Consider the following 12,328-nt stretch of genomic DNA (forward strand, 5'->3'; position numbering starts at 1 on the left):
CAGGCAGAGACGGGAGCAGGGCAGGGCAAGGCGCAAGTGAGGCAAGGTAAACTCAGAATGTGAGCTGAGATCCGATGAGCTGGAGTGGAGGGTCGCTTCGATCCGACGAGAACAGCTCGTGTTGTGCGTCTGATAGCCAGTTGATAGCGTAAAAGGGGAGAGGCGGTATTTTCGGAACCAGCAGCAAGGCAAGACGAAGCGGCATCCCACTTTCTGTTTTCCGTCGACCATACAGCGGTTTCTGGATATTTAGGCTGGCGCCGCGCTTGAAGACTTTTCCTTACAAACTGGAGCAGGACGTCCCGCAATGCTCGACAAGAAGTGGACTCGAGTGCCGAGCCCTGGTTTTCACACAATTCTTTCAGGGTTGACGCGGCACTTCGCACCAGCTGCTGCTACGCAACGGGGGCTAAGGAAATGCCGCAATCACGACTCGCTTCTCCCCCACGGCGTCATGACCTGCTTAGGAATCTGGTCCTGGCCGGAGCAGCACTGCCAGCCGTTGTGTGTGCCCGCGCTGGACAGGTTTTGGCCGGACTCGGAAGCCGTCCTATGGTAGGGTCACAATCACCAACTCCTTCCACTCCACAACGGCGTGGGAATCAATGATGTGACGACCAAAGTGTGTGGCAGTGTGGTCGCACACCCTAGCCAAGCGCCGCCGTGATCCGTTAAAGTTATCAGATCCGCGATGGACAGAAGAGCGAGAGGCTTTTTGTTTGTGCGCAATTACAGGGAGCCGTCGACGGCGAGAAATTTTCTCACAGACACTGGACACAGACACTGGACGGATGGATCATAGATGCCGTGGACGGTTCCATGACGGCGCTGTCCCCGGCCCTCGCCTCCGGCCCACAAGCGGACACGCTCCTTGGCGCTGCTAATCAGATCCGTTCTTCAACATCCACACCCCCCGGGCCCGCTTGTCAGGTACCGTCCTGTACTTGTAGCCCCTCCTTTCTCGTTTGCAGGGTAGCATTCTGACCCACGACACCATCACCACACGCCCCCCTTCCCCCCAACGTATGATGAGATGGCGTCCTAGTGCAAAAGGTCCGTCATGAAACTCCTGCCCTATTGGTAACGCGAGGGTGTGCTCTGTTCATTCGCATCTGACGTTCTTCCGCTAATGTGGCATCGTCTAGCACGATGGCATAATGCTGCATAGTACGGCCCTTTCGTTCGCGTCCATTCTTGCTCGGTACCTACATAGTATCTACAACTCGGTACATTACCCTACCCACCCGGACTGCTTATGGATTAGGCACGTTGCGCCGTTGTGGCTCGCATCTGCGCTTCATCGCGAAATGAATGGCCTGTGTGTGTCCTGCGCTTCCACGAGCTCTCTGCTGACCCTCCCCGCCGCAGCTCGGGTTTGCGAGGGAACGTCGCTTCGGCCGCGGTACCGGCCATGGGGTTCGTCGATCCAGAACGAGTCGGGAAGCTCTCCAGGGCGCCGTGCAAGGATGCCGCCCAAAGACCTGCAGTGTTGCACATAAGAGCCTCTTATGGTTCATCCAACTGAACTTCGCGCGCGGAATAGGGTAGCTCTCCACCCTGCTGGTTGATCTCGTCACAAAAATTTCAGGAACCTCAACTCCAAACCGTTCCAGAGGAAGCTCTCGTCTTGTCAGCTTGTGAAATGTTGCAAGTCGGTCCTCACCTTACCTCATAACGCTCGTTACCCCTCCCCCGCCTCCGATCAAAGACAATCAGACACGAACCATGCATTTGCGGGACGGCGAAGGTGGCGGAACCGCCTACCAAGAGGCTGACCATGCCAATGGTACCAACGGCCTCACCAACGGCACCGTCGACCCGTCCTCGACGAGGACCATTGCTGTTGCGCCCCGTGATGGCGCCGAGACCGATGTCGCCGCCTACAAGCTCGAGCTGCTTCTTGCCTGGCTCCTTGTGCTCTACCGGAACAACGATGACGGCCTTAGTCGTGTAAACTGGGGCTTCAGAACCCGCGAAGGCCAACTACCGTCTTCTGCCACCCACAACAGCTTAAACCTGAGTGAAGTACCGTTCAGCAAGGAAAATTCGATAGCCGAAGCCCTTCAGGTCATCAAAGACCTCGACGCGAACGAGACGGACGGTGAAGCGCAGACTGTCCCGGTGATATACTTCAATAATGGAACACCTGCGCAAAACGGCGCAGACAAGACGCCCTCCAAAAGATCTCATGACGTATGTAGACCCGTTCATAGTCCTAATTTCACCAACTTCCTGGATGTACGTATGCTGATCCGTTGTTTCAGTGGACGTACCAGATCGAAGCGACAGTCCTTGAGAAGCAGATGGTGATCAAGGCTCAATGGGACCGCGCCGCCCTGACGTACCGCACCGCCATTTCCCAACTTGACGCCTTCATCGAGATCCTCACCACAATCTTCGAAAACCCCGATCGCCTCGTTGGAGACACTGTCGGCCCTACCGCGAAGGACCTCGAGCAGATTTGGACCTGGAACGCCGAGCTACCACCAAACATTCAACGGTGCATGCAGGATATCATCTCAGAAGTGGCTGCGAACGGTCCGGACAGGCCAGCGATCGAGTCATGGGACGGAAACTTCACCTACGGTGAGGTAGAAGAGCTTTCTACCCGCCTGGCGCGCCATCTGGTGCATTGCGGCGTCACCGTCGGCTCGACGGTGCCCATGTGCTTCGAGAAGTCAAGATGGACGACGGTTGCTCTCCTCGCCGTCATGAAGGCCGGTGCTGCCTTTGCCCTCACCGACCCCAGTCAGCCTGAGGCCCGCCTGCGCACCATCGTGGAACAAACTGGGGCGACCATCATTGTCACTTCCCAGCTTCAAAGCGAGCTCGGCCGTCGTATTGCGGGAGACGGAACCGTCATCATTGCCTCCGAGGAGGTCATCAAGTCTGACTCTCTCGAGCTTGCCCCTGAGCTGCCCGTTGTGCCAACTACCTCCCCTCTCTATATCCAGTTCACTTCCGGTAGCACGGGCAAGCCCAAGGGTGTTGTAATTTCTCACGAGAACTTCACCAGCGGTGCTATTCCCCGTGGCGATGCTGTAGGCTACCGCGCCCACACTCGCTGCTTCGACTTCGCTTCCTACGCCTTCGATGTCAGTATTGACTGCATGCTCTGCACGTACGCCGCAGGCGGCTGCCTCTGCATCCCCTCTGATGAGGAGCGCATGAACGATCTCAGCGGGGCCATCCGCAACAGCAAGTGTAACATGGCTCACATGACACCTTCCGTCGCTCGTGTTCTGGACGCGGACGTCATCCCCTCTCTCGAGGTCCTTGGTCTCGGAGGTGAGGCCGTCTCAGCAGGTGACGCTTCAACATGGAGCAAGACTACTAGTGTCGTCATTGCCTACGGTCCTTCAGAGTGTACCGTGGGTTGCACCATCAACAACAATGTTAAGTTGTCCACCAACATTGGAAAGGGTGTTGGTGGCCTCACCTGGATTACCGACCCCGATGACCACCACCGCCTGATGCCCGTCGGCGCCGTTGGTGAACTTCTCGTCGAAGGCCCCGTTGTCGGTCCTGGATATCTCGGCGACAAAGCCAAGACCGATGAGGTATTCATTGAGGATCCCACCTGGCTCCTTGCAGGTGGAGGACCCGCCCGTGGCAGACAAGGTCGTCTCTATAAGACTGGTGACTTGGTTCGCTACGACCCTGACGGTACTGGTGCCATCGCCTTCGTCGGTCGCAAGGACCAGCAGGTTAAGCTCCGTGGCCAGAGAATCGAGCTGGCCGAAGTCGAGCATCACCTCAGGGGCAAGATGCCCTCTGGCGTCAAAATCGTTGCCGAAGTTATCAAGCCTGGTGGCACCGAGCCCACTCTCGTCGCCTTCGTTGTCGAGCAGAATCCTGTTGAATCTGCCGATGCCGATGGTGATGTGACCACTTTCTCCCCCGAGTTCAGCCAAGCCATCGCCGAGATCGACATCGCCCTCGGCGCTGAGATCCCTCGTTACATGGTTCCCTCCGCCTACATTCCTCTCCGCAAGATGCCGTCTCTCGTCTCTGGCAAGATTGACCGCAAGAAGCTTCGTGAACTCGGTGCTTCCATGACCCGCGAGCAAGTCGCCCGCCTCCGTGTCGCTCCTACGGAGAAGAGCGAACCCGAGACTGAGATGGAGAAGGCGCTGCAGCAAGTCTGGACAAAGATCCTCGGTGGCGATGCCACCATCGGCCTGCACGACAGCTTCTTCGCACTTGGAGGTGACTCCCTGAGAGCGATGAAGCTTGTTGCTGCTGCCAGAGAAGAGGGAATTGCTCTTACTATTGCGACCATCTTTAACTTCCCTACGCTTAAGGAGATGGCCCAAAACGCGACGAAGGTCTCCAAGGATGATGATGTCGCCATCGCTCCTTTCTCTCTCCTTGAGGAAGGATGGACCCCTGAGGATGCCCGCGCCGACTCTGCCAAGCTTTGCGGCATTGAAGAGTCTGCGATCGAGGACATCTACCCCTGCACGCCCCTTCAAGAGGGTCTGATGGCTCTCTCTGCCAAGGTCAAGGCGGCATACACCGCCCAGAGAGTCGTCGATCTTCCTGACGCCGAGACTGCAGATAGGCTTCGCAAGGCCTTTGACGTCGCTTCCGCAGACTGCCCTATTCTCCGCACCAGAATCGTCCAGGTTCCTGGTCGCGGCCTTGCACAGGTCGTTGTCAAGGAGGACATCTCCTGGTTTGTCGGCGACGACCTCCAGGACTATCTTGTCAAAGATCGCGATGAGTCCACGGATCTGGGCAAGCCTCTCGTCAGATACGCCATGATCACCGACAAGGAGACTGGCAAGGTTCATTTCGTCTTGACCATGCACCACGCTCTCTACGACGGCTGGTCCATGCCTTTGGTTGTCGAGAAGGTCAACAAGGCCTTTGACGGCGAGGAGATCAAGCGTCCTTCGGAATTCAAGGATTTCATCAAGTACCTCAATGGCATGGACCGCACGGCTGGCGAAACTTATTGGCGCGAACAACTTCAGGGAGCCACGGGCACTCAGTTCCCTGCTCTGCCTTACGAGGGCTACCAGACCCAGGCTGACTCTCTGCTTGAGGTCTACGTCCCCCTGACTGGCCGCCCGGCTTCTAACGTTACCGTTGCAACTGTCATCCGTAGTGCGTGGGCGTACGTTGCCTCCCACTACACCGGATCTTCCGATGTTGTCTTTGGCGAGACACTCACTGGGCGTAACGCCCCTATCAGGGGTGCCGAGGAGATTGAGGGTCCCATGATTACCACTGTTCCCTTCCGTGTCCAGGTGAACGGGGAGACTTCCGTCAACGACTTCCTGCACGATATTCAGGATCAGACCGTCCAGCAAATTCCTTACGAGCACACTGGTCTGCAGCACATTCGCCGTCTCAGCCCTGATGCCCTCGAGGCGTGTGAGCTCCGCACTGGTATCGTTCTCCACCCTAGCGCCGATGACCTCGACCAGGAAGAGTTCAACAAGTACCCTGCCAACCGCCTGGTCCCTGCCGGTGACGCTGAGGCTGCTCAGGAGGCCCTCAAGTTCAACACCTACGCCCTCATGTTGGTCTGCTCTACTGACCCCAAGGGTTTCTTGGTGATGGCCAGTTTCGATTCGAAGACTGTTGGCAAGCCTTTGATGGAGAAGGCCTTGGCTCAGTTCTCCCAGGTGGCTCAGCAAATGTGCCAGCTTACTGACACTCCCCTTGCTGACGTCAAGTACCTTACACAAGAGGACCAGACTGAAGTGTCACGCTTGAGCACCGAGAGCCTTTCTGCCGTGAAGGCGGAGTACCCTGAGGCTGAGGCTGCATGGATTGTCAACCCCAGCGACTCTACTCTTCTTACTCCTCCCGGAGTCGTTGGTGAGCTCGTTGTTGTCAGCAAGACCGAGCTGGCACTCCCCACGCTCGACCAAGCCTCGTGGGCCGAGAAGACAGATGGTGCCAAATTCTACAAGACCGATCGTCTTGCCAAGTTCAACCCAGATGGAACCATCGAGTATGCCGGAAAGAAGAGCGACCTCAAGAAGACTGTGGTAGCCCCCAAGGCTCCTACGAAGCGCATCTCTGCCACGTCTTCCAAGCAGAGACGCCTGAGATCTCTCTGGAGCCGTGTCCTCAAGCTCCCTGAGAATGATATCGGTCTCAACGACAGCTTCTTCAGGCTTGGCGGTGACTCCATCGGTGCCATGAAGCTCGTCTCCGAGGCTCGTCTGGCCGGCCTTACCCTGACTGTCAACCAAGTCTTCTCCAAGAGGACACTTTACGACATGGCCTCCGTTCTTCAGGACTCGGAGCCCACACAGAGCTCGGAGGAGACAAAGGCTGTTGTTCCCTTCGAATTGCTGGAGAATCCTAGTGCCGATGTGACTGAGAGCCTGCGCCCTCTGCTGGCTGACCAGTCATGGAAGATTGTCGATGCCTTCCCGGCTAGACCACTACAGGAGGTCGCCGTCAAGGGAACTATTGAGATCCCTAGATTCTCCGCACGATACGAGGCCATGTACTTCGAGAGCGATGTTGACCGCCCGCGTCTTTTCCAGAGCTGCCAAGAGCTGGTGTCCCGCAACGAGGTCCTCCGCTCAGTCTTTGTCCAGCATAACGGTACCTGCGTGAGCGTCGTGCTCGAGGACGTCAAGACCCCTGTAGAGGTGTACGAGATCGACGGTGATGTCGAGGCCTTCACCCACCAGCTCTGCAACCTCGACGTCCAGACTCGCATGCCCCTCGGCTCCATCTTCGTCAAGTGGTTCTTCGTCCACAGCGTCAATGGCCAATCAGCCCTGATCTTCCGCGTCTCCCACGCTCAGTACGACGAGATCTGCTTGCCCCTGATGCTCCATCAGCTCTCCGCTTTGCATGAGGGCAAGCCTGTCCCCAAGGCTCTTCCCTTCTCTTCCTTCGTCAGTCACGTCGTGAAGTCTAACATCCCCCAGAGCATCGACTACTGGAAGGAACTCCTCCAGGGCTCCTCCGTCAACGTGCTCAAGCCCGACACCCCCGTCACAGAGAGACAGCACTACGCCATCGACCGCACCTTCGACATCTCCTCCCGCTCCAAGGACGTCACCATCGCCACCCTTCCCACTGCCGCCTGGGCCCTCACTCTGGCCCGCCTGCAAAACACCCGCGATGTTACCTTTGGCGAGGTCGTCAGCGGCCGCAACATCGACTTCCCCAACGCGGACATGGTCGTCGGCCCCTGCTGGCAGTACGTACCCGTGCGCGTCAAGTTCGAGGACGACTGGACCGTACTCGACCTGCTTAACCTCGTGCAGGAGCAGCACATCTCCAGCTCGGCGCATGAGGGCATCGGCCTTAAGGAGATTGCGAAGCTGTGCACCGACTGGCCCGAGTCCGTGGACTGGTTCGACACTGTGGTGCACCAGGACGTCGAGCACGTCGAGACGCTCGGCTTCTCGTCGGCCAGCAGCAGGATGGAGACCATCTACCCGCACCAGGAGCCGCTGCGCGAGTGGAAGATCCAGGCGTTCCCCCAGGGCGACAAGCTGACCATCGAGATTGTGACGTTCGAGTCGTGGAAGGGACATGCCAAAGACCTGTTGGACAAGATCGAGGAGACATTCAAGGTGCTCATGGGTAACCCCGCGGCGCCGTTGTTTGAGCAGTAGAGATTGGTACATGTATTCTCTTGTGCTAACACTGCATGGAGGATTGTGATGAAGTTTGTTGAAAATACCATAGGTGGATGATAAATTGGCTTGGAAAAGGTATAATGTTTTTGCATGTCTTGGATTGGAGTTTTGGTATTTGAATGCATTATATCCTATGTCTGATTGTGTTTGAAGAACCGAAGATGTCCTCAACCGTGCTTTTGTTTGTCGACCTCGCTCTCCAGTCCGTCTTTTCTCTATCATATATCTGCACTCTTGCCCTCCTTACCATATGCATGGGGAGCTCTGAAGCTTGGCATTGTCTCAATGGGCAATACTTCAAATAGGCATATCAGTTTTCTTCTGCCGCCGTCGTTTTTCTTTCGTTTTCGGGTGAATGAGACATCTTTCATCATGGGCCAAGGACTACGAAAACACCCTTTACTCTGTATCCAGTAACTGACCAATGCAAAGAGTAGAAGCGCCCGCGGTCTCAATCGTTGCCTGGCCACCTCCTGATGGATCCTAACAGCTGCGCATGATTTTGCCAATCGCAACTCTCAATTCTGTTTGTACAGCCTCATTTCCCAACAGACATACAAAAAGGGTGTCATTTTCTCTTTATCCAAACAAATAGGGCGGAAGGAGGCTTGGCCTATCACGTATATCGACTCTCATCGACTTACAGCACCAACAAGACCACCCTGCTCAGCTCCTGCACCTCGCTGTTACTGTGTTAAAGCAGCGACGGGCTTCCTCTCAGAGAGAGATAAGCATGGTGTTTCCCCCTACTCGCCTTTTTCAACAAAAGCAGCAACACCAACACCTTCGTCTCTCGCACACAACTCCTCACAGCTTGATTTTCCCTCGCCGCTTGAACGCAACACCGCACCAAACACTTTCGTCGCAATGTCTGACTTCTTCAACTCCACCGACCTCGACAAGTTCCTCGTCGAATGGGAGAGCGACTTCCGCGCCACTGACATGGGCTTCATGGATCTTGTCGACACCATTGGCTACGAGGATGGCCACGTTGATGACAGCGGTCCTGGCCCTGCAGCGCCCCTGGATCCGTGAGATTCTTTTTTTTTTTACTTCTTACTAACAAAAAGGGTGTCAGGAGGAATATCTCATACCCAATACCAAGCTACCCTTTCATGAGTGGAGACTGGCTGTAAGTCAACTTATTATATGTGCTATTATCCAATCTATTTACTCATGTGATGAAGCAGTTCGGGTATGGACCATGTCTCCCTTCCGATGCAAATCGGAGAGGAGATTCATGATTTCTCTGCTGGGCCTCAATATTCAACTTCGTCAGCCTCACATAAGAGCGATTCCCTGGTGGACGCCACGCCTTCATCGCAGGACACATGTGCGGAGTGCGGCTACGTCGAAAATGGTATTTGGAGCCTAAAAGACCACGCAAGACAGCTACGTCACGAGACATACTGGTGCAACGCCGCTGGATGTGAAAAGCGATTTGCTACTGAGGCCGAACGAGACGCTCACCAGCGCAGGCCTCATCTCGAAGGTCATCGGCGCTCAGATACAAGCCATCCGAACTCTTGCGCAGAGTGTAAAGAAGAGTTTAAAAGTCGGGCACAACTACAGCAGCATGCTATCGAAGCACAGCACACACCATTTGCCTGTGTGTGTGGCAAAGGATTCGCACGACTAGATGTCCTCTATCGACACCTTGACTCCTTCGGAAACCAAATGCCGAAATATCCATGCCAATTCTGCAAAAAGCACCGCGGCAAGAATGGGTTCAAGAGAAGGGACCACCTTGTTCAACACATTAGGGGATACCACAAGTTCGAGGCTGAGGAAAAGCTCGGCGATATCCTCCCTTCTCGCCGCGGGAAATATGGAATCCCTCAAGTGTGTCCTTACCCAGGATGCGAGTTCCATCGGGGAGATTCCTTCAAGCACCTCAGTGCAGAGCAGCAGCGTTCGACCAAGCCTTTTGCTACCCAGGCGGATTACACCAAGCACATGAAGGAAGCTCATGACTTCACCCCGTTTCCCTGCAACATTGCCGGGTGTATTAAGGCCGGCAAGAAGGGCTACAGTCGGGAGAAGGATCTTATCAATCACCGGAAGAAGGAGCACTCTGAGGCAGCCCCTTATGTGCCAAAGCCCCGAGATGTTCGCATTGCTTGTCGCTTCCCGGGATGCGGCGCTCTCCTGGGGCTTAACAGCCTGCATTGGCACCCGCACAAGGGCTGGTACTAATGGGAGGAGGCTGCGCTGGAAGTGCGAGAAGCACCTGATCGAACCAAGGGTCCAGTCAGGGAAACAACATGGGCCGGTTGTTTTTCTGTTTTTGTTGACCAAGTTGCAGAGGTTTTTCTTCTTGCCCCTCTCCCTCTCATCCAGCCTGCTCAATTCCACAATGCCTTTCTTTCAGCCATGTCTCTTTCAGGTAGCCTTTGCCTTTCAACTCTCCTCGCAAGTCTATTAAATAGACCCATCCACCAAATCTGAATTTTTGCTGGTGATGAGAGGGCGGTTGCCTCTTGTTTAAATTGAGTAGAAACTTGAGACGTATGTATCTTGCCTACATACGGTGCTACAAAAGCTCGTCACTGGGCCCAATTGAAGTGGTTGTGAATCCGAAGTTATTACTGTGGAGATCTTACAGGAACTGCCTGGCTATGTCCCAAACTCGAATTCGCTATCTAGTTGAGGTCTCAGTATTCTTTATCGGCACGTGAAGTATTCAACTGGGTATTGTAGCCGAACGCCGCCTGCCAACAAAGCCCAGTCCCATTCAATGTCACCTGGACATATCCATATCCTGAACCCCCAAGTCCATGGCCTGCAAAACGGAGTCCGCGTAATCTCTATTGGGCGCTGAAAGCAACAACTTATCTGGATAGTAATTATCCCCTTCCCACGCCCTCGTTCTCGGTGCTGGATCTGACGGATACAAGGCACCCACGGTCTTGGGCATAGATTTATACCGTTTACCGGTGTCGTCAACCCATGTGAGAGCCTCTGCGCGGGGGTCTCTTGTGGGTTCGCTGTAAAAGTCGCCGGGCGATTCCCACTCGGGGTCGTTGAGTAAAAGGCGCGCAACGTCGGTGCGGTCGTTCAGGAGTAATGCCAGGCGTGGTGCCGCGAGTTCGTCTGCCCAATTCTCGCCCAAGTACTTTGCAATCCCTGCAATTTCTCGGTCCGCGATACCATCGATCCACCATAAATTTTGTACCGACTTCATAAACATGAGGTAGTGTGCCAAGATGACCAAAGCCCGAGGCCGTTTTTGCCGACCCAGCTCGACAAAACCTTTCGGTATAAATGTGAACCATGTCACAACACGAAGGGTCATGATTGGCCCGAAGCCGTGTACGAGCTCGGAGTAGAGTGAGCCCAGGTACTTGAGCGTGTCGTAGTAAACCGGCACATCTTCGTAGTCCGGATCGCCGGGCTTGATCGACGAGATCATGAAAAGTAAATTGTTCGGAATATGCAGTGCGGCCTTGTCGAGATCGATTGGCGGCCGAAAGAAGAGCTCTGCCATGCCTGATTCCCAAACCGTCTGCGGGGTGGCCATGTCAATCATGAGACCGATACCACGCCAGACTATCATCCAGTCGATGATGTACAAATCCTTGGTGCCTTCTTCGCGGAACATTTGCGATGATAAGGCGGTAAGAAGAAGTGAAGTGGCGATGAGTGCGGGGAATGTTTCCGGCTTGAACTCTTCGACAGCTTTGCGATACCCCTCGAATGCGCGAGCCCGGTAGCGCAATGCTCGCGAGGGAGCGATGTCTTGTCCGAGATGCTGGAGCTGGAGAGCCGACGTGCCCAACAGACAATCCATGAGAAAAGGGCTCTCAAAAGCGTGAGCCGGAATTTTGATTTTCAGAATGTCATCGATCCGCTTCACTCTTCCGGCCTGCGTGGCGAAGGAGCTGAAGGTATTCGTGGTGTAAAACCATAGCAGCTTCATATCGATGGCGTCATGCTGATTCGAGGCGATGTACATTGGCTCCTTGACGACCATCGCGTTAAAGTCCTCATCGCCGCTCTGGCCGGGCGTGTGGGCACGCGATGAGCTTGAGCCGGAGGTGGATGAGGGCGACCCCGGAGCGTGGTCGCCGTGGGAGTGGGCCGGTCCGGGGTAGACGCATTCGGCCTTGCGGAGCACGCAGTTGCGACACGTCGGGCGAGCCTCATCGCACTTAACCTTGCGGGTCTTGCAATTCCGACAGCCTGTCCTCGACTTCTTGTGAGGCCGTTTTGAGTGGTAGGGCTTGTCCTCCGGTGGGGAGCCCCCAGAGGATGAGGTGTTGTTCGCTTGTTCGGGGTTTGAGAGGACGGTCATCGTGTCATTGAGTGGTCCTTTGGTGGCTCTGATGGGGCTGACTACGTTACCCCAGGGAGAAGGAGACAAGCTTGTTTGTGTGAAGAGTGGTGGGCTGCTGACGGACAGGTGTGAGGGAGGATGAAGGAAGAAGAAGCTCGGCAGTGGCGATGGATGTTTTGGTAATGAGGATAGTGTGAAGTCGGAGGTGCAGGAGGGATGCTCGGGCCTTCTTTTACAGGGACGCTGTCAACGGCCGGACGGCAGAAGAGCGTCGTCGGAGTTGAAACAAAGTTCAGTGAGTGGGTGACGTTGCTGACGGAATGAGACGCCCAGCGATCGGATGAAGGGCCGTAAAACACGTCCTCTTTTGCGTTGATTAGTCGCCCGCTAGTCCGCGACTAAGGGCCTTTTGATCCAGGAGAGTTGC

General features: G+C 55.4%; 2 protein-coding genes across 2 annotated transcripts; one reads left to right on the top strand and one right to left on the bottom strand.

Moving 5' to 3' along the window:
- Positions 1-1,725: 1,725 nt before the first annotated feature.
- GCG54_00003489 (Nonribosomal peptide synthetase 4) lies at positions 1,726-9,821 on the top strand (the record flags this gene model as incomplete). Its single annotated transcript, XM_045403562.1, has 4 exons — positions 1,726-2,193; positions 2,265-7,559; positions 8,439-8,656; positions 8,816-9,821. 4 exons carry the CDS (start codon positions 1,726-1,728, stop codon positions 9,819-9,821), a joined length of 6,987 nt encoding a protein of 2,328 aa, XP_045259750.1.
- A 544-nt stretch (positions 9,822-10,365) lies between these two features.
- Positions 10,366-11,919, bottom strand: GCG54_00003490 (uncharacterized protein; the record flags this gene model as incomplete). Its single annotated transcript, XM_045403563.1, has 1 exon — positions 10,366-11,919. One exon carries the CDS (start codon positions 11,917-11,919, stop codon positions 10,366-10,368), a length of 1,554 nt encoding a protein of 517 aa, XP_045259751.1.
- Positions 11,920-12,328: the final 409 nt, after the last annotated feature.

The sequence above is a fragment of the Colletotrichum gloeosporioides genome (genome assembly GCF_011800055.1).
Source record: "Colletotrichum gloeosporioides strain Lc1 chromosome Unknown consensus_74, whole genome shotgun sequence".
In the NCBI taxonomy this organism is placed as follows: domain Eukaryota; kingdom Fungi; phylum Ascomycota; class Sordariomycetes; order Glomerellales; family Glomerellaceae; genus Colletotrichum; species Colletotrichum gloeosporioides.